This window comes from Micrasema longulum, unplaced genomic scaffold, assembly GCF_059751315.1.
Source record: "Micrasema longulum isolate JH-2025_06_02 unplaced genomic scaffold, ASM5975131v1 h1tg002754l, whole genome shotgun sequence".
Lineage (NCBI taxonomy): Eukaryota > Metazoa > Arthropoda > Insecta > Trichoptera > Brachycentridae > Micrasema > Micrasema longulum.
In genome coordinates this window covers 22,167-46,111 of record NW_028279882.1, presented here as the reverse complement: position 1 = coordinate 46,111, position 23,945 = coordinate 22,167, and the positions used below count along the sequence as shown (strand labels likewise).

At 31.1% G+C, this 23,945-nt stretch overlaps 1 protein-coding gene across 1 annotated transcript in view; it reads left to right on the top strand.

Moving 5' to 3' along the window:
- Positions 1-11,601: 11,601 nt before the first annotated feature.
- The window catches only part of LOC148271646 (regulator of G protein signaling 21-like), a gene marked incomplete at its 3' end in the record, with an annotated part of 30,026 nt that continues 17,682 nt past the window's right edge, over positions 11,602-23,945 (top strand). The window contains exon 1 of the mRNA XM_088241121.1: positions 11,602-12,605. Coding sequence (XP_088097247.1) covers positions 12,510-12,605 — 96 coding nt within the window. The remainder of the gene's footprint in view (positions 12,606-23,945) is intronic.

Here is a 23,945-nt window from a genome sequence, read left to right as displayed (position 1 = left end):
TAAACAAACACACTTTAAACTGATAATCAGAAGTTGAATCACGTTTTTCTTAACTCCATAGTTGCCAAGAATAGTAATGTGCCAGGGTTTACGATGTGACTTCTAATGTTTTTTTTATTTCAAATAAATACTTTTTTTATTCTGGCATTCTTACGCAAATATTTTAATTTACATCTGGTGTTTGAGAACTGTGCTAGAAAATCAGAATCGAGATTCGACTCGGACTCTTTTATTTAAATAAAATAATCATTGAAAGTATAAAAAAATATATATCATCATCATTCCCCTTTCTGCGCCTAGTGGTGCACAAGGCACTGCATTGGTGCACTAAATGCAGCGATCTCAATCGTCTGTTACGGGAAGGCAGGGTGACCAGCCTTACGCTTCGGGTGCCAGTCCGGGTACAATGAAATATTGCGGTGTAAAACCACCTTGTAAACCATTATTTCAAGTTGACTTTCCGAGAATCGTATCCGGCACCTCAATCATTGTAGACGGACGAGCCAACCACTGCACTACGAGACGGACTTTTCTCCAATTGATTGCCTTTTTCAGGATTTTCATCAGGAGCTTCACCCGCTCGGGGACATACGAAATACGATATAAGTATCCATGGAAAATACCCCCAGAAATGAAACGTTTTGCACATCTAAACTTATAATACAAGAAATCAAACCCAAATGAATCAATACAATCAATCAATCAATCAATTAATATTTTTCACATCGCTTACATTCCGCCTATTTTCCAAATGAGAAACAATTAGCCACTCTTTCGTTTGCCCTTTACATTTACATTACATTTACTTTTTTACATTTTTTGCACCACAACAGGCCAGGAGGCCTAATTACAGTGGTGAATTACATCACAGAGCACCCAGGCTTGAGAAAAATCACATTCTTAATTTTTGTGTTCTCACCGGGAATCGAACCCGGAACCTTCCGTGCGTGAGTCAAGCGTCTTGACTACTACACCGCGGAGGCCGCCGTGGTGTAGTGGTTAAGACGCCTTTCAACCGCCTTTCAACCGTGATCAACGCGTACGTACTCTTTCTTACTAATAAGATTAATTTGTTAATAACAATTTTTTTATATGTGTATATATGTGTGTATATATATATTTAGAATTCTTAACAACTTATTTACAATTTGTTTTTTAATTATAACATTGTTCTTATATTCATATTTTTAATCTTTTTTTTATGCAAAGTTTCGCTTTTTATTTTGCATTGCAGTTTGCTTTTTATTGTTTCTACATGTATATAAAATCTTTTTTTATTTCTTTTAATGTGTTGTGTATTTATAAAATTATTACTTTCTTTGTTTGTAGTTACCTGTATATTTTTTTTTATACCTATAAGTATATGAAAATGTTTTTTTTTTTTATTGTTTGAATTCTTTACAAGTTACTTACAATTTGCTTTTTAATTCAATTACTTTTATTATATCCATATAAAATTATTTTTTTCTTTTTTACTGTGTAAAGTTTCACTTTTTATTTTGCATGGCAGTATGCTTCTTATTGTTTCTAAATGTATACAAAAAAGCATTGTTTATCTTTTAAATTTTTACGCACTATGTTTGTACTTAACTGTATATTTTTTGTAAATGCCCCTTGGGCGTATTGTAAAATTAAATAAATAAAATATCATAAATATCCGTAAACTTGGCTTTACATTAAATACCTTCCTATTGTTAGTAAAATTTCATTTGTTATTTTGGCTCAGTTATCTTGTGTTGCATTTAATAGCCTCAGAATGTTCATAAATCTCTTACTTTGCTTCGAATAGCGATGTGAAAACTTAACCAAATCGAATAACTCGATTTTCGAAATATTTTAACAAACTCTCCATATTTAATTATTAGTCGTGATTCGTTATTTATTTTGGTTATCCTTTTTGATATTATTTTAACGAGTCAATGTTTTCATCAAAAATATTCCACTAATTAAATTAAGTATAATTTAATTTTCTTTAGAGTGAATGCTAATTGCGGATCTTGCTACTTAGATTAAATTATATATCTTGGTTACTGGGTTTAGGTCGATAAAAATCGGAAAATTTACTCAAAATACATTCTTAAATAATAAATGGTATAAATTGATATTGTTAACTGTATAGTAAATCAACTAGTAGGTAGTAATGCTATTGTTTATTTTTGCATAAAAATGTCTGCCTTAAAACAGGTTGTACCTAGTTAGGCAGACTAGACATGATCCAGAGAAATCTATTACCTAAGTGTGTATGTAGTAGATAAAGTAATTATTTTTTTGTTAATAAACTATGATTATTATTTTATTATCTATTACATTAATACATATTTTTCTGGTATTTCAACAAAATATTTTTTTGCAAACTTTTATAATATTCAAGAAAATCAAGAGAACGGAAAACAATTATAAATAAAATTAGTACTTTTAAACTATAGATAAATTCATATCCGCAATATCAGTTAGTTTATACTAAAACCTGAAAGAACAATATTTTGGTAATAATTAATTTATATTATTACCATATTATTTATCTTCAAGTGTCATTATGTATTTTTAGTGAGTATATTTTTTTTAAATAAGGTGTTTCTTTAATAATCATTATTCAATTGTTATGTTTAGTTTTTTTCATAATTTAATATTTCTAGTTTTCTTAATAACTGTCCTTCAGTGTTGATACAAAACTGCTTATATCATAATTATTAATTCACAAAAAATCTCCATCTTAGAACAGATTGAGTGATGTTTAATGGAGACTAACTTACCCAGAGGATATTAAAATGCTCTAATGTTTTGTAATTTCCCTGGGAATAAATATGTTTATGCATTTGCATTTTTTTTTTGTATTTTGTATTAACTAAGTATGCTATGCGTAAGGACCGGATTTTTTTATTGTCTATCGGATTTTTAAAAAAATAATTATAAAATAAAATTTTATCTATGATTATTTATGTCTTCGCACCTGAACCTTCTTTTCAAATCCAATATCTCAATAATTGATTTATATTACTTATTACTAAATTATGGTTAAATTTAGTGTGAATTTTATCTATTAAACATTTATTTTTGGGTCAGTTTAAACAAGTTATAAAAATACATTCGGATTTTCTCACAATCGAATAATGTAAATCATTCCAAGTACCTCTCATCACTAGCTCGAGTCTCATAATGTCTACTTTGTAATCCATACACACGTAGTTAGTATGTAATAAGTTGACGTTTTTCCTGCAACTCATGCCTCATGCCATGCACCTAAACGACCATTACGGGCATTACGGGTCATACATATCTCCTTTGTCATTCCAGTGTATTACATTTCTAAACACGAGTCGCTATGTTTAAACAACGCCTTCATTGTACATAGCGCAGCCTTTTACCTTCAACTGTTTTTTAAAAATATTCATATTTTCAGTCATACTCTACGATATCATTTGCTCGTACATTAGTTATAAGTTATAATTAAAGTCCGGATTATATGCAATATAAAAAGGGTGAAAACATGCATCATAAAATTATTTTTAAAATACTGCTATTTATTTATTAGGAAAAACTTAAACAATCTTTTTTTTATTAATATTAACGCTATTGTATTTTCCTAAATTTTCTGTTGTGCAGTTGTGCCTTCTATCGGTCAAAATATATTTTAAATAATAGGGAAATATCACATACTACAAATACCGATAAACTATATGAAATGGATTTATCGTAATTAATTGTATTTTCAATATTTTAACGGGTTGTGGTCCCGTGGCCAGTGTCTCGGACTCACGGCTCAAAGGTCCGTGGTTCGAGTCCCACTCTACCCCAACTTGATTCCATTTTCTAATAGTGAGTTATTTATATAGAAAATGGCCCTGAAAATTAAATATTTGTGTAAATCGTAAGAACGCAAATATTTATTTTATTAAAAAAAAAATAATAATAAAATATATATTATATGGGTATTGTGGAGAAATGTTTTCATGCATAAATTTAATAAAAATACGTTGCTAGAAAAACGCGACGTGTTTGGCCTTGGTTGTTGTAACGTCAAAATTCGTGATAATATATTTTTTTAAATTCAATGGCCTGGAACAAATAAACATGAATCGTGACGTATTAGGGGCGTGGCCAATGGAATGACCGTTTTTGCGGGAAATCAAAATTACAAATTTAAAAATATTTTTTATGCTCCTAATAATTAGCAAATTTTTTTTTTTACTGGACAGTATTTCATAGACCTTTATTACTTAAAAAATGTTTTTAAAAAAACATGATATTTCCGTTTTGAGAGTGAATGTTACCGGGCGGTTCTTGAACTAAGATGCTACATATAACGTCAGCGCGTATTGTCTCGGGCAAATTTCACCTGTGCCATTGATAAAACTGAATTTTGCATAAAGGTTCGAAGCCAGAGTTGTAAAATGTTTTCATACTTTTCTCTAAGTTTACGCTGGAATAAGTTCAATTCAGGCTCATACGAGCCTTGCGTTTCATTGATTAGGTCGGCTCAACTTTTATGATCTGTAAAAATATCAAGTGTTTAGCAAATTATGCCATAAAAATAGCGTAAGCATGAAAATGCATATGCAAATATTCAATTGCACATAATCCGGTCTCTAGTTATTATAATATCTGAATTCGGACGGGATACTATTTATATGTGTTAGTTTCTGAGCTTAATCAGCACTTTAAATACTATATGGAATATTGATTAATCATTCAACAAAGATGGAGAACTTTTTTGTAAAGACCAATATCTCAACAGAGATCACGGAAATAACTTTTTCATTACGATATCTCAACCAAGAGGAAGGAAGTATTGGGAAATCTCGGTTCTTTTTTTTGAAAAAATATAAGGAAATCTGTAGTTCTGACGGAACTCTGGTTTAAGCTATCACTTTACACAGTGTAACATTCGCTATTATGTCGACGTTATTATCTATTATCATTTAGATTTTTGTGGAGAATAATATTAGTTATGAATGAAGCAATGTACTTAAGTGGTAGTTAAATCAAATACGTAAATTTAAATAATGTATTACCCTAGTTTCGTAGATTTTAGTAAGACTATTATAAATTAAAACTTAAAAAATGGAATTTCGAGGTAATTGGATTAAATGTTTGATTTAGTTCCTGCTATTTTCAATAAATGTAACTCAATATTTGTGTTTAACCACTTACCGACTGTTCTATGTCTATCGGTTTCAAGACGTACCAGTCTCTTCTTCGGGACACTAATTACACTAACATGCAAATCCCAGTATACACATTCTTCATATTATTTTATCGTTTTGCAACAATTACTTCCACAAGATAAAACTATTTTAAATATATGTATATATATATATTTTTTAAATATATAATTAAAAGTAATTCCTAGTAGAAGAAGACCCTTGCTAAGGCTGACTAACATATATATATATATATAAATATATAATTGTAACATATTTATATAATTGTTATGATTATAATCCATGCTCGTTGGTGTTGGCTTCTAAAATAACATGGTCCTTTTGGCGCGTTGGTTTTATATTTTTGTTAAACTGGGATTTGCATGTTAGTATAAATAGTGTCCTGACCAAGAGCCGGGTACGTCTCGAAACCTGTAGATATAAGAAAGTCGGTAAGTGGTTGTATACAAATATTTACTAACATTTATGTAAATTTAAATTTTTGTATTTGGAGTAACCACAAAACATTATTTAACACCTACATTATCTAATTATACATTTCCAATATCACAAGCTTCACTGAAAACGCTGTTCGTTCCTGGTATTGCGAACATTTATGATTTAGGACAACAAAACTCCTACTCGAGTACAAAAGCTCTCGTTCCCAGTATTGTTCATCAAAAACCCATGGCCTGATAAATAGAAACACAATCAATTTGCAACGTTAAAAAAGTTTTCCGAATGACAGAGCTTTTACAATCGAGTTTTCGTCCAGCCGTGAGTCTTCATAATATTGTGTTGATGTTAACACAATTTTCTTTTTACATTTTTTCTTAGAAATTCTGAAGATACAAAATTCCTTCTTCAGAAATTCTCGTAACTAATGAGGAAGTTTAGTATTTTTAAAACAAAGCCAAATGTTTTTTTTTTTAATTTTGATGTATTGCTTTATCAGCGCTATGATTTTTTAAAGTTTTGTATTTCTGAAATTAATCCGCGTGTGACATATCAAGTTCTTTTCCGCTTCTTCTGCTGATTGAGCATTTCCGGCAAAAACGTTTCTCCACAGTATCCATATTGATTTCGAAAATGCAATTAATTATTCTAAATCCACTTCATATATTTGTATCGGTATTCGTAGTATGATATGTGGTGAAACGATGATGATAGGTGCACAAATGTGCAGATCCGTGAACTGTGTAAGGCAGAGATATGCATTATCGACAGAATCAAGAAAGCGGCGCTGCGTTGGTTTGGACATGTAGAGCGAATGAACAGCGAAAGAACGGCTTAAAGGATCTACGATGTGAATGTTAATGGATACGGAAAACGGGGAAGACCGAGAAAGACATGGTACGATCGATTCCATTAAATACTTGAAGATGGGCTTGTCAAGAGTGGGAATAATCGACGTGTGTGCATGATAAGATGTATGAATGTAGAGGAAGCGAGATTTGTATGCAAAGACAGTGTGATATGGCGTTATATTATCTCTGAAACGGCGTGATGGTTTGTTTTGATATTCCCCTATCGTTTTTCCTAATAAAAATGAAATTAAATACACGAATTGATTCGTTTGCCCGATTCATCTCTGTTATTCTGTCCTCAATCAATTTGATTTTCACTTCCTCGACACAATTTCTAAGCACCACATTATAACGGGGTGTTGTTTGTTAATTGTGCAAGTGTTTATTGTGGCGGCCGTTTTATCAATCGGCTTAATACGAATGCGGGGACTTGCGAGCTAAATAAACGGAATGTAAGCTACAATTGGTAGAAATGAATAGTGGTGCTGCTACGACTGTCTGACCTTTTACAAAGTAATATTAAACGCGGGACTTTATTCAATTGAGACATTCTATATAAATGACGTTTGCATCTGAGAATGCCGTCATTTTACACCACTAAAACATCTCCTCCTCTAGCCTTCTTCTCTCCACCACTAGGTACAGACCTCTTCCAACTCCTCTCCCTGTTATCTGTCTTGACCCCTCCGCATCCAGGCACCACTAACTCTTTGGACAATGTCGCCGGTCCATCGTTTTGGTGAACTTTCGTCGCTCCTTTTGTTTATCCTGGGCCTCCACTTCAATATTCGTGGCGTCCATCTGGTGTCGTCCTGTCTAGCCATAATATGTCCTGCCCATTGTGAGTTTAGTTTTACCCCACGGTTCTTGATATCGGCAACTGTGGTTCTCCGTCTAATCTTTTCGTTTCTTATTCTATCTCGGAGGCTCACACCATGCATCAGAATCCGTTCCCTGAAATTCATGGAACCACTAATGCGATAATCCTATTTTTTAATTTTTGAAATGCAAAGGTCATCCGAGTGTAAACCTTACAAATTATACATGCTTATTGCCTTCGGGAGTGCGGTATTATACTTAAAACGTTTATTGTTGTTATAAAGGTCAATCATACAACTAAAATCAAAGTTTAGCGAGGTATCATTTTACTGTTATTTACGACATTAAAAATAAAACGTGATTTGCATCATCAACACCAATTTGTCTTGATCTTTTGAACCTTTGGGGCCTTAGGCGCGATTTTTCACATTTTCTCATATTGTGTTTTAACAAAGCAGTCATTTATATTGGCCTTATTATCATCGCTTATTCGACTGTCTAACACTTTACCCTCGTATCAAATCTCCCTTCTCTATATAAATCTAATTTAATCCGTTTTGCACTCCAGTGACCTTATTTCGGGTTCGAATGGATAATCGACGAAACCCGTATTAATTCCATGTAAAATAATCCCGAATGAAACTTAATTGACTCGAACAAAAGATAAGGTATTTTCGTATCTTTGTCACATTGGTTTTCAAAGTCGCAGACAAAACGTATGAAATCTCGTATTTAGATCAAAAGCTTTATCTTGATGATTGAATATCTTATGATTTTATATGCATAATGTGAGCTTTTGCCGTGATGTGCTTTTATTTTTTTTTTAAATCGTATAATTTTTTTTATTTCAGCAAATCTTACACTATTACTATTCAATTTAAACGTAGATCTACGATTTCAGAAATAATCGATTCAGCAAGATTCCGTGTTTTTAATAAAGTAGTGCATTATTATCGTTTTTTTTTTATCCACACCCAATGGTGCATTAAAACTATAATTGAAGCGTATCTAAAACATTTTTGTTGCACGAAAAGTTAAGTGATTAGTCTTACACTTTTTGTGCCAGTCCAGGAACAATCAAATATAGCAGTGAGAGCCAACTTAAAAATCAACATTTCATGTCCATACTGCCAGAAATCGAACATAGTAGACAAATGTTTTATTCGTCTTCTTCTTCTGCAGTCGGGTTCCTCATGACTGATAGCCGTATTCTCTTATGATTGAACCATGCGCCTCTTTATCTCGAGTACGGTGCACCGCGGCCGCAGGGCTAGAATTAGCGGCCTCTTCAACCTGATCAATCCATCTAATAGGTAACCTACTTATCGGTATTCTTCTAGCCACACTGCTCAGCGTGACACTCCTCTCGAGATACGTACATTCTCGTCTTAAAATGTGGCAATCACCAAGAATCAAAGAATTCAGGAAAATGTACCGACCACTTAATAGAGTGGTATTATTATATATTTTTCCTAAATGTTTGTATGGATCGATATCTGATATGGTTATCTGAATTCAAGCTGTTTATGCGCTATTATTTATGTAATATAAGGTATCCATTTATTACTTCAAACTATATATTATACTCTAATTATTCTTCCTTTTTTTTACTTAAGCCTTCGTTAAAACTTAAATTATGAATAAGCCTTATTTTCGCTGAATTATGTACAATGTTTCCATTTACTTTTTCCTATTTTGAAATAGAGCAATCTCTTAATCTATCTTCATTGGAGAGACGTAGAACTGTGATGGACCTTATATGCATTTTCAAAATACTTAATGCTTTAAGTGATGTCCCATCTCTGTTGCAATCAATTTCTTTTCATGTTCCCAACCGTGTCACCAGAAGTCAAAATCTGCTTTTTATAAAATCTTCTAAGAGCAACTTTGGTTTTTATGCCCCAATGTCCAGAATGTGTAGATTAGTCAATTCATCACACGACTTGGAATTCTTTGGGATAGATCTTCCGGCTTTTCGTAGATCTCTTCGCGACCAAACAGTGTGGGATGAAGTTGGATTGGCATGGTTCAGCTCGAAGTCTTAGGCCTTTCGTTTTTATGAATATATTGTATACAATTATTGTTTTGCCCTTGTTTGTCTTTGCTAAATAGTTGTATGTTCTTTTTGTTCAGTTTCTTACGTTTATGTTTCTTCATGTAACTGTTGTTATTGGCTTAGGCCGTATATATAATAAATAAATATATAAATTTACGAAAGATACGTTATATTCGTATTGCATGTAGGTAGGTTTATTATTATGTAGGAATAAAATTGGCTTTAATGTTAGCTGAGTGCGACTGTACTGTATAGTTTTTCTTGTAGCGATTATGTTTGTTCCACTTTTTTATTAGGCAGTTAACCATTTCGGTTTTCAGCCATTGTCTTGTTTATTTGAACGTTTTTTCGTCGTTTTCTGCGCTCTCCGCGTTCACGTAGTCAGTAGTCACGAGTTTCTCCCGAGAGCGATCCATTAGTATGTTTGCTTCTAATTATATCAATTATTGTAATCGCTCTTCGTAGAAACTTCAATTTTGAATCAACACATTGTCCATTTCAATTACTCCTTTGTCTGTAGCGCGTTCGATATTTCGATGTTTCTTTTTTTAAATACTGCTTCTGAATTTTTATGATCCATTGTTTGTAGCTCTATTGACGTCAACTAGCTTGCTTACAAAAGGCAGGCAGCTTTATAAGGCTCCGGAAATCGATAGAATAATGAATATTCATTGGCTGAGGTTATGTTACAATTTTCATATTTATTATTAAGGGTACGTGATAAATATGGCGTATAGAAATTGTCTGCATCCTATTCGTAGAACGCAAGGAAATTGTTCACATTTTCACAGTTCTCCGTAAAATGATTCTTGTATTTCTTTGATTATATAATGAATAATTATCAGCATTATCTTATCCATATACTCGACACCTAATAGTGCATAGGGTACCGCATTGGTATAGCAATCGCGGCGTATCTTGGCAAACCATTAAAACCTTAGAAGAACAATGATATGCCCACTATTAGTATAAAGATTAAAACCCTCAATTTTTGAAACATTAAGCCGTGGGTTAGCAAAAAACATACTTTTGAGTTTAATTACTGTACCTGCTAAATAAACATAACAATAATCGCCATTACTACGTCAGTAAAAATTAGAAAATTTATTATTGTTTCAGTTTCAGGTTATTCACCTCATCGTTTTTTTCAGCGCAACGTGCAGTTTTAATAAGCTTTTTTATTGGCTTTACTATCCGTGAAATCAATCAAACTCTACTATCAATAAGAATCGTTACATGTATGTATTTTTAAAGTTATGTTTGTGCTAGAAGTGCGAATTTTATTGAAACAGTAGCGATCCGCAAAATTATAAAGGTGACGTCATAAAATATTTTTGAAAATATAATTCCTTCTCATACTTTACGGTGGTTGCGTAATAAACATTATTTCATTAATGTATTATGAATTCCCTAATCTCCACCCGGGCCTAGAGTATACCTGTATTATCCAATCAGTTTTGTTTTTGATCGTGGTTTACGCAATACCGATATTTACAATACGTCAGAGCAGGTAATATTTAGGCAGATTTAGGAAACAGATAACCGTATTGCATCACAGAATTAAAGTTGATGATCAAAACTAAATGTACCAGGACCTCGATTACAATGGGAAGTTAATATAGTTATCTTCAGCTATCTATAAATTTAAATCTAATTTTATATGTCAAATATTAAATATTTAAAGATACTTTTTAGTTTTCATACAAATATACGCATTTTCGTGCAGAAAACTTGATTTTATTTTAATGCACGTATGTATACGAGGCATAAAAATATTTCTTTAATTACTTGGTCTTTGTATTGTGGTTTCGTTATCTTATATATCTAGTTATTCAAATATTTTTTCTTTGTATCCTGTTTATGCCGTCCGCGTCCGATTGTGTTATGCATATTCCGAATGATAAGCAAAGGCTCGTCCATTTTAAACGTACGTAAATTTGTGAAAATTATACATCGCTTTTTCGAAGAACCAAAAAAATACGATGCTCTTATAACCACATTCACACTTTAGGAACAAATAGGCGAAAAGTCATAACATCTGTAAGAAAAATCTCTATAATAGTGTTATTTAAGTAGAAAGTAAACACGTCTTGGAATAGCAGAGCGAAGAAACTAAAAATAATACTCTTCAATTTTAAATTTTCTTCGAGGATAAAAATCATTCGTAAAATTTCGTGCATCTCCGCTTTTATTCGCTCCTTCATTGTTGCCTATATCTTGTGATAACATCGGCTACTCAGTACGGAACACAGTATGATCGATCCAAACTCCATTCATCACTGTCCTATTCGGTCGGCTGTTAGTAGTTACGTACTTGTCAATTGCATTTCTAAGTGTACTAAATTGTCATGAGTTTAAAAGTGTTTTTTTTTATTCATTGCTAAATTTTAAACGTTTTTACTCAAAAAATAATTACCGCTCGACTCGTGTTATTATTGTTTTGTATTTTACACAAATGTTCTATCAGTGATGTTCTTGTTTTTGAAAACTATTTGTGCGTGAATGTATCAAATTGGTCGTGTCTTAGGTACTAATATAATAATTTGAATTAGTCAAACAGTATTCTTTAACAGTTAGGTGTTGTGTGAGTTTTATCTTCTATATTTCGTTGCCACGATTCGGTATCATTATTAAAGCGGTAACATCATATAATTTTCCTGTTTTCCCAATATTTGTGGTCGCTTTGAAGGTACTCAAACAAATATTTACCACTTTACGTGAATATTAAGTTTAGCCTTCAGCGGTCATTGGATGTTTTCGAATTTGACATTGACATTAACTATAGGTTCCATCAACTTCCATGTTGTATAACTTTTCAATATTGTTCCAACCGGTTGACAGCTGTGGATAAATAAACAAGACAATGCCCACCATATTCCAACGTAAACACTCTCGTCACCGACATCGAAAACATTTAGTCAACCAGAAAGTCACAGAACGGTGTAGAAAGAGTGCAGCGCTCTGAATGCAACACAATCAAGTGTAAGAGAGATATTGAAAGTGATATTGAAAAAACTAAATACACGTAAACGACTCGATGTTCTCTTGTTCGCTTTACCAATTCCCACGTTCTTCACCTGTGAGATTACACCTGTGTATTTACAATAGTGGGCATTGAGATCGTTCGGTCATTCGGTAATTGATACAAGAACTTTTGATATCTCAGCATTTTACATAGTCTTTTTCATGGAGTTTCCAAAACAAATTAATAAAAACACCGCTAAAAATATGTTGGACACTCTGTATGGAGCTTACTATAAGAAACTGCAGGCATCTCTCAAGGTTTGGATTTTTCAATAAAATATTCAAGCTTTATCAAATTGTTTTCACTGATCATTATATTTTTGTTGTTTTTTCTTTCGTTAAAAATTATAATTCATAATAAAGGTAATTTCCATGTGTTTTAATTTTATGTTTAAAATTGATGCCAATGATTGGTTTCCTAATTTTTTGAAACATAGACAAGGATTTTAGACAAGCATTTGCCTTTTTTCATTGAAATATTCATTATACCGATTACCACAAAATTATAAACTACTTTGTTGTCTTTAATCACTAATGAAAAGCCGAAATAAATAAACATTTTAGTTCAATATATTAAAATGAAATAACTTAGTTTTTTTTATGTATCACCTTATGTTTTTATAATTCAATATCCAACTGGTTTCGGCACAAACACCATGCCTTCTTAAGAGTTAATTATAAACTAACCCTGAAGAAGGCATGGTGTTTTTGCCGAAACTAGTTGGTTATTAAATTATAAAAAATAAAAAGTTATATCACTTTAATACATTTATTTGTTATTTTACAATTTAAATGTAATGTTCCCTCACCGGTGTCCCGTGCCGAAGGAGACATTTTATATAATTTTCAAACATGCCTTATTTAACATAATAAAACCATAATATCGAATACATATAAAACATAATAAAAACATATAAAATTCATAAATAACAACATCTTTCTTCCTTTTTGGCCTGATCCACTACTCCGTGCGCATCCCACCTCCATTATCCATTTCTTAATGGCGATTTTATATTGACAGTATTTATTAATTGTCCTCATGGACAATGGAAGTAGGTTGTACACTTGAATGAAGAAGTAGACCAATCCTTTTTAGCCGAAAGTAATATATTGAAATAAAATGTTCCACAAAGTTAATGCTTCAAGCATTAGAAACATTTTGGTACCTAATACACAGAGTCGATATCCGAAAATTCAACAACATAATATTATAATTATTATTCTAGTGTACACATGAAACCGTGTTTCAACGAGACTATAGTGAATAATATGTGTTTTACCCTTCAAAATTATTAATTATTACCCGCACCTCTCCTAGTTCTGACGCATGATGGAATGTTGGTTATGTATATGCTAATTGAGCTTAAGCTTATGATTTAAACTGTTTTATGTGACTGCTTTATATAGCATATGTAATTTTTTTTAATCGTTTTTATCACATAAATTGTCTAATTATTGTACTCTGCGTTCAGTTTTAATTATGGCATTTCACAATCAGCTGCACAACTAATTATATTCGTAATTTATAATTTACTTTCTCATTTTATTCACGTAAATCACAGAGATAGGATCGCTCTACAAAACTGATAATATTTCTTCGGTACCTCTAACTAAGTCAATGGTCAAATAAACTACGTTTACCTTTCTAACTTCAACCTTCTTAGCCTTTCAACATCAAAAGCCAGAAATCAATAGTTTATGCATTTCTACATACAATTTACCTTCACTGTTTTTAATCTGCGATCTAAATATCCGTTTATTGTGTTTCAAAATAAACAACGCGTAAACATTTCTAATATTATCCGCCTCGGACAAAGGATTTTAAGATACTGCTAAAACCAACTATTTTCACTAGGAGTTACAACTCAAATTTACTTGGTTTTCCCGGAAAACGACTAAAATAAAACTTATAATTATCTTATTGACACAATTTTTATTGCGATGACTTCATATTTGCGCCAATTTTCCGCTCTACCACAGAATTCTCAACAAAATCATTTGGGGAAATACTCTGCACCCATGCTTATAATACTACATAATATGAATTTCTCGATTTTTAAGTATTGGTGATTGCGTAGACCACAAAATAATTTAAATTGCTTCGAAATTAAACACAAAATAAGATGGTCCCGTGGCTAGTGTTGCGGACTCGCGGATCCCGAGGTTCGAACCCCACTCTACCCCAACTTGATTTCCATTTTCTAATAGTGAGTTATTTACAAGTCGTTGAAAATTGTCACCAGAATTGAAATATTTGGGTGAATTATAAAAACGTTAATGTTTCTTCTTTTTTATTATTTTAATTTTACTGCCGTTACAATTTAGTATTTCAATAGCGTATACTTCACTTTGCAAAAAAATATAATTTCTTGCTGAATTTGTATTTTTGTAAAAATTTGTCCATTGCAAATTGGGTATTTAAAATGACTTTTTACTTTCCCTTTCATCTTTTGTAAGTGGTATGAAAGTACCTTCTTTTTGGCACTATCTTAAGAAAGACGATTTCTTGCCCACCGGTCTGGACTTCTAGAACTATTCCAAATTTCATCAAATCGTTTTTTATTCTTCGTCGAGGAATTTTTTAGAATGTCTTTTTTAATGTCATCATTGATTCGTTTATATTATTTATTGTCTTTCTGTTTTATTGTCCATTCAAAATCTCTTTTTGCGTTGATGGTTCTCCATTTCCTCCAAATTTGAATGGCAATAGACAAAAATAACGATGCCAATGCTGATGGCGCATTTCCCGCAATTTTTCAATCGGCAAGCCATCCGACCCAAACAATAGACACTGTCGCACATTAGCGCGGTGCTAATGGCGCTGCATTGGTAGTACTGGAGTACTGCCATCAAGACTTAGTGGGACGGGAGAAATCTCCACTTTCCATTTTATTCTTACATCTTGCGAGCAGAAGGCAGAAGCAGTACAGCATTGCTATACAAAATACAATACAACAATACAAGGCACCAGTAACCTCTCGACCATGTTTTCCTACGGTCGTGGGGCGCGGAGCGGCGCTTCTTTTTCCTCTCATCGAGAGATGATTAATTCCAAATCCGGTACTCGGTATTTGCCGGTAACTTAGCTTCGATCCTCATTTATTGTTCCAGCTTGTAAGCAAAAACAACAAATTGCGAAAACGTGTTTTATTGCGCGTGTTTATTAAAAATATCCGTATTTATTTTAATAAACAATACGAACTTTATGCTTATCAAAATATTTTTATTTTAACTGTATAATCTGTGAGTTTTATCGGCGTAAAATCAAACTTACTTTTCTTCGTGTAAATCTGTCTATATTTGGATGATAAGTGTGTAATATTTTGACCGTGAAATGTATTTACATTGATTTACAATTATTTTTCATTTGAATGATACTATTTTGATTCTCAAAAGCGTACAATTATTGTGAAGTTTGTTTTTGAAATATAATTGCCGAAACACTTATTTACATAGAGTATCCTGTAAGTATAATTTAAATACTACTAAAAAAATAATCAAAATAGCTTTTAAAATAACATGTATTTATCTACAGTAAATAGTTAATGATTTTACCTCGAAGTCTTATACGTTTATCTACTTTATAAATATATTGTATACTGTTATTTTATCGCCCTCGTTTGTCTTTGCTTCATAGTTTTATGTTATTTTTGATCAGTATCATGTATATATGTTTCTTAATATAACTGTTGTAATTAGCTTAGACCGTATATATAATAAATTAATAACAAAGTATAACGTCGGTACCCTTCCCTTTTAAAAGCAAGAAACTCGTGTTCAGGTTTAGAAATAGAAATTTATATTTATTTACTGGTTAATATTATCCTACACAATGATTTTCTTTTAGTTATCAATAATAAGTTCCGGCTTTTCGGATCCCATAACAACGTCCACCGCCAGGCTTAATCTGTTTTATCTGTTGTTATATGCAGCTTGTTATTCTGAAATCTGTGTCGTTTCGGTCTATGCTTTTATGTGATTTCCTTATTACTGGGTACCAGGGTGATTATGATCGAATCCCATCATCTTTGTTTATATTGTTGCTAGTGATGGACGCTGTATTGCTATATTAAACGTCGGAAAAGATGCGAACGGCATAGTAACCCAGAAAAACTCACTGTGCAACTGAACGACCGTGAAAACAAAAAAAAAGTTTATTATCTCTACAAGTAGTTTATGTTTAATATTCATGATAACAATGTTACAAGCTAGTTTCAAAGTCTTGTCCTCCTACGAATGACAGACAATTTTTATGTCATTCTTACATGACAGCCAGTTTTTTTTACATTCTTGATTCTCTACGTTTTTTTATCTTACGTCATTATACTATTACCAATTTTAATGACAATCTATTATTATTCTTATTGATTTCAATTAAGTTTAGGCGGTTGAGTTTTTGTGTTAAATTGATCCAATATATTTAATTTATTAGATTATAATATTTTATTCTCGTTACCAGGCATAAATAACTAATTCATTTTATATTATTTGAAATTCTAGTAAACAAATTATACCGCCCGTTGCGTTCACAATTTACTATGTAAACAATTAATGTAATTTATAAATGATTTATTACGCATAAGTATTTATTAAAAAAGCAAATTTAAATGAATCACTATTTTTAACGGTGTATTATATGATGTATATAATATGTTCTAACCATTCTTGGTTACTCATTTCCTTTGAAAATCCACGTTGCGAAAAAATCCTTTAAGTCGTATAGAAAAATACTTTTTTTAAATCACAAGTTACTGTACCTTTTTTCATTAATGGATTGTTTTTCCCGGTGGAAAAAATTACTTGTGTTTTTAATATGTATCATATACCTAAAATATATCTATGTCCTTATACTAACTGATATAAGTACATTCTACATACTTTACTGTACAATATGTCATTGGTACTTATCACTGTACGAACTGTAAGTACATCCATGTCAGTACGAGTACTTGAGTAGGTACTCCAGAAATTCAGTACGAAACATGTGTTTCTTATACATGGTTCATTCATCTTGACACAAGACGTGCGCATATTTCGAATTCCTTTGTATTTTTTACTAAAAATATAAGCGTTCTTATTTAATTTACTATTTAATTTATTCAAGTGACACATCGTGCGTAATTATGTCATCAAACGCTTTTTTTGTAAATTTATTACATAAATGTTGTTGAACGGTTCATTGTGTAAGTGTATCCTCTTTGTTATTCTAGTTTTAATTTGAGATTTTACCGAAGAGACATTTCTACATAAGGTAAATGATTCATTGAAAAAAATATTTCGTCTGTTAAATATTTTTTTTATGTAACATTCCCTACAATGATCTCGCTGGAAATGAAAGAAATTTCAAATTCTCTTTTGAACTATCTAAACTGGTTCAGTCGAAAATAATAATATCTGGATTTCATTATTTTAAGCTCATTGCGTTTTTGTCCATCTGATTCATATTTTTTTCGTAAAAAAATCCGTCTTCTTTTTGTAAATAAATACCATTAAATCCGTTTTTATTTTATAAAGTATATTGTTGTAAATAAATACCATTAAATTCGTTTTTATTTTATAAAGTATATTGTTATAGATAAAATGTGATATTGTAACTAAGTCATTTAATGAAACATAATTTCAAGTAACATCTACTCCCTTTCTCCCTTGTATTATTTATTTAGTTATTATATATACGGCCTTATTCAATTACAACAATTATATAAAAAAACATATGTACAAAAAACTTAACAAAAAGAACGTAGCGAAGACAAACAAGGGTAAAAAAAATGGTATACAATAAATATAAAAACACGATCAACGTATAAGACTTCGAGCAAACCCATGCCGATCCATCTTCTCCCGCACGGTGTTAATGGCGAAGAGATCTACGAAAAGCCGGGAAATCTATCCCAAAGAATTCCTAGTTGTGTGATGAATTTACTAATCTACACATTCTTGACATTAAACAAAGGGTGCTCTTAGAAGATTTGATAAATAGCAGATTTTGACTTCTGGGGACACGGTTGGGAATATGAAAAGAAATTGACTGCAACAGAGATAGGACATCACTTATAGCGTAAAGTATTTTTAAAATGCATCTAAGGTCCATCTCAGGTCTACGTGTCTTCAATGAAAACAGATTGCTCATTATATGTATTTTGTATAAGCAAATATGCATTGTCTTCATGTTTCATTCCAATTATTATGTTGTCATTATATCCGGTACTACTTATTTATATAAATGTCATTTCTCTATAGCATTGCCTCAGATTTCTTTAAATCATATTCCAAGTTCCTAGCTCATATCCGAGCAAGGATAACCACAACTAATACAACTTCACATTTAATTTTCATTCTCTTCCTTTGGATAAGGTTGGCAAATAGTCTTAGTCGATTTCTAATCCACTCTCTCGTGTATTATAATGTTGACCTATTTAAAACTGCTAAGTCATTCCTGCGATGCGTAATAATAATGTATTATTATTACATCTATCGAGAAGTTTAACTCTTGATAGAGATGTTGATGAAAATGCTTGTCTGTAAAATATTTGCTTTTAAAAATTGTCATTCGTTTCCACTTTAAAAAATAGAAATAGACGTGAGTTTTCATATATTTTCAAGGGGGTATAGAAAGTTGAAAGAACGGTCATTATAGAAGCGTAAAATCACCCTTGGTTTTTAATCTCCACAAATAAAGTTATGTGGTGTAATATTTCAAATTGACTCAACTTTTAGAAAGGATTTTGAAATATGGAAGTGGGAATTTGACTTGTTTTAATTTTCCAGGCTTTACTCAATTTTAAGATATGATCTCCCCCTTATTTATTTAATTATGCATTTTTGGGATCGTTACAATGCTTGTACATTTAAACATATCAAATCTGTCCACGTTCCAGAGTGGAATTTGGTTTCCTCTAGGACTCTTATTGAATTCTATCTCTAACCTTCCCCAATTCTCTCTCCTGCATATCGTGTTCCAGTCTTCTTCCACACAGTCCATCCACCTTCCACTGTGGAACTCACATGTTTAAAACTTGATTCACATTCGTCAGTCATTCGTGTTAGTTTGATTAAAATATCAATATCCAAAATATCGAATGTATAACTTTGATACCTACAGTGAAATCACTCAATAAAACTTTATTATATATATTTATAATTAGTTGACTAATGACTAGTTGCATTACTAAAAGTAAATATAGTAACATTTTTGTAAAAATGAGCAAAATCGTACGATAATTTTTTTATAGAACGCGTTTTGCCTATTTTGACGAAAATGTAATTTTACGTTAACTTTTTTTATACAATCGGCCCAGAGTCGACTCCAGTATGTCGAAGCGAATGATAATAGTTTCGTTGGCTTTTTATACAGAAGTATCCAGTGTGTTTTCACATTTTATACCCATGCCATGTGTACCCACATACATTATACTAGATTAAATCTTTTACCAATCTGAGCGATGAATTATGTTCGTCTGTAATAGATATGCGTTTTTTTTTATTAATGAACACTTCAAATTTAAAATCTCGTTAATTATGTTCACCTCCCTGTTCTTATTACATAATACATTAATTGTTTTGCGTTCGTATAAATTAATGTTATTTTTTACATCCATCAATTGAAGTAAAACATTCCGGCGGTGATTTACAGTGAGCCAAGGCTGTTTAGTTAATTCCACCATAATTTATTTTGTTTCTATTACTCTGCAGGTTTTAACGTATTTCATAAATGCCGCTTTCTTTATTTTTTTTTGTTTTATAAAACACTTGTTTTGTAAACAGGGGAACCTTAACAAACTGGCTTCTTAACAAACCATTTATTTCTATAATTTCTTTGTTCTAATAAAATATAACACCTCAGAATCTCGTAACTAATCGACACAGTATTTTCAGTTTGAATTCAAAGATTTTTCTTCCTTTATGAATTATTTATATGTATTTATTATTTATATATTATGTAAGATTGATAAATTCCTTCGTAATTTTACATTTATTTTATTTTATTTGCACCAACACAGGCTAACAGGCTTAATTACTGTGATAAATTAATGCACAAAACACCCTGTCTTTAGGATTTTTTTATTTTTTATTTTTTATTTTGGAACCCAATGAGTGATGCGAGCGTCTTAGTCGCTATACTACAGGGTCATTTAATTTGGAAACATTTTTTTGTTTTATTAATCTGAACTCGGAACGATCACTATACGAATACCAGTTTTATTTATTTTTAATATTTGAAAAATATTGATACAAAGTTATTCTTAAACCCTTGATTGAAAGTAGGACGAGGTTTTGCGATAGTGGTAATAACCTGTTATTGCGCGATGTTTGCTCATTGATAATGATTAATTTCCTAACTGAAAAGTCAGTACATCCTCAAAACAATCTAAAATTATATAATTAATTGACTTGTTCGTGTCAATAGTAATTGTTTTCATTTGTGTAATTAAATACCAATTTCTATTATTATAATTTATCAAAAATGACTTTAACGTCACTTTATTGTTGAAGCAATTCCATGAATTCAATGTTGGATCTAAAATAAACGTTCTTTGGGTTTTTGCTATAAATTAATCATGTAGTTACTTATAATTAACATTAAATCATCCTAAATACCTTTTAACTCTATCAATAAAGAAATACATAATTTTAATCCCTGCACATATTTAAATGAATGATATATGTTTATTTTACATTCTAAACATAGATAACAAATTGATTTTAATAAAGTATTACCTGTATTTTTAACGTTTTATTTCTTATGAATGTTAAATCAGTGTCAAAAAGTGTAACTCCTGGGTTTTCAAATAATAGTAATAAATATTTCAACGTCAAAATCATATGTATATATTTGTTTTTTTAACATATTGAATACTGGTGTTATTTATTTATGTTATTATATTATATTATTTAGGATAGGTACATTTTTTGTCGCCTGTTTTTTTTTTATTGACAAAAACCTAGTAATTTAAACAGTCATTATGACGATAAAACTCCATTCATTTTTAGTGAAACGAGTCGATTTTGATCACATTTTATCATAGTCATTCTTTCAAAATTATCAATTTCAATTATTTTGAAATAATGTTATCTTTATAGGGGTATGCATTATTTTATTTTGTGGTAGTGTACCGTACCTTCTGTATATTTATTACGTATGTATAATTGTATATATTCTATGTTTTATGTTTATGGTCAGGAGTATATTAACTTTAATTATTCATTATCACACTGGTCACGAACGTCATACTTCTAAATTTAGAAACCAAATCATCGTCATGCAACCCTTACAAATCATCACAACAATCCTACTGCCTTTTATCGCTTAACAATGACGCATTTTTCGTGTTTGAAATATTTCATTCTTAAATTCATCAACTTTTCTTTACATATTATATTTCCGCATAGTGACCTTCACTGATTTCTCCCAAACATGAGCTTAAAAACGAGTAATTTATCATTTTATATTAATTATTACAATATGATACTTAGAGGTCGTGAACTGATAAAATTATTCGTTAGCTAAAATGTCGTTTATATCGGATGTTTCCTTCCTTATTTTGTTTATAAATGTAATGTCAAACCAAAAAAATATTTTTTTTTCCACTGTACGGCATGAATATATCACATTGTATATTAACTCCTTTTCATAAGTATGTAATATTTTGTTACTTCGTGGAAGTCGGTTTATAATAATGTTATGTATATTATGAATAAATGTAATTTCAGCATCTTTATTTTTGACAATAAATGTTACACAAAACCTTAAAAAATTCAGCACACCTACCAAGCGCATAAGTCCTTTTTTTATGGTACTACAAATAATTTATTTATTGATTGATTTGGTGTTTATTTTGTAGAACTCCAAATTTAAACTTATAATATAAGAAATTAAACACTGATTTGAGTCTACTGAACACTTTATTTTATTTTTACAAATATAAAAACAAAAATTTCGTGACAATTGTTTTGCCTTGATAGGGCATTTTCAAACGAATGTGAAGATTAGATGGATTGAATGTCCTTATATAGTTACATAATTCATGGTACTTGAGTAACAAATAAAATGATTTATGTACATGCTATAAGTTCATAAGATTATTTTTATTTGTTACTCAAGTTCCTTGAATTATATAACTATATAAGGACATTTAATCCATCTAATCTTCACATTCGTTTGAAAATAATAATGCCCTAATAAGGTGATTGTCACGATTTTTTTGTTTTTATATTTGTAAAAATAAAATAAAGTGATCAGTCGACTCAAATCAGTGTTTTATTTCTTATATTATAAGTTTACAACAAATAATATAAAATCAAAGATTATATATATACTTACCTACATATATTTTCAAACATTTGTTATATGTTTCTTGTTGCGGCTTTTCACGCGCAGGCTTTATTTCTCGGTTTACTCCATATATCGTACTTTGGAAATACCGATAGATGCCTTTATAAAATAATGTACGAAGTTTATTAACGAGTGCGAGTACAATCGTTTCTATTGATCCTTATAAAACAGAATGCGTTTCTCTCATTTATCCGTTCTCGGCTGACCTGGCTAAGTGGTCACGTCCAGAGTTCCAGAGTCCAGACCGCATTTCTACCAACCACTACCACCAACACATATTTGCGGTTTACCCTATAACTTGATAAACTCAGTTTTTAATACGTGTAAAACTTAAGCCCTCTCTGCATCTTGACCGTTATTTTTTTTAAATCTGAATAAATCTAGAAATACAAAAATCATTTTAAACAAATATTATAAATGAAATAACGTATTTGTTGCAGAATTTGTTAGGGGACAATTTTTTTAAATCATCATTATCATAATCCACTGTCTCCCGGCAAACCGCCGAATACCATCTAACCATCGCATCCGTGGGCGTCCTTGGGCCTCGTATTTCTCGATCTCCACTCGAGAACACGGTTTGTCCATCTATCATCAGACATTCGAGCGATATGGCCGGCCCATTTCCACTTTAACCAGCCAATCCTTTCCACCAAATCACATACTTTGGTTTGAGCGCGGATCCAATCGTTTTTCTTTCTATATCTCAATGTTATTCCATGCAAAACGCGTTCCATGGGTACTTCTCTGGGCAACTTGCAACTTCCGAGAAGACAGTTTGGAAAGATTCATAGTCTCCGCGTCGAATGTTAGGACGGGTAGGACATTGGTTAAATTGTTAAATATTCTAGTATTTTTAGGGAGCTTGGAATCCAGCTGCAAATTTTGGAATCCGATCTTTTTATACTGATTTACGTGTAATTATAATTAGAAATAATATTCTTATTCCTATTTGCATTAGTATTTTATTTATGTGTTTTTATATTCTCTTTTTGAATGTGTTTAACTGTTTCAAGTATAATCTTTTTTTATTATTTATTCCTTAAATATTTGAAGTGAGTTCTTACGTATTTCAATTTTTATCAACGGGTTGGCAGATTATCAGGACGAACAACTACTACTGTTTTTCTCGTTTTTGTAAAAAATGTAGTTTTATAGTATTTCTTCTGAAGGCTACAGTAAATTATTTCAATCGGTTGTTTAATTATTCGTCTAACTCGAATATCTGTGGTAGATACTTCAAACAACCATCTTTCGTTGCACTT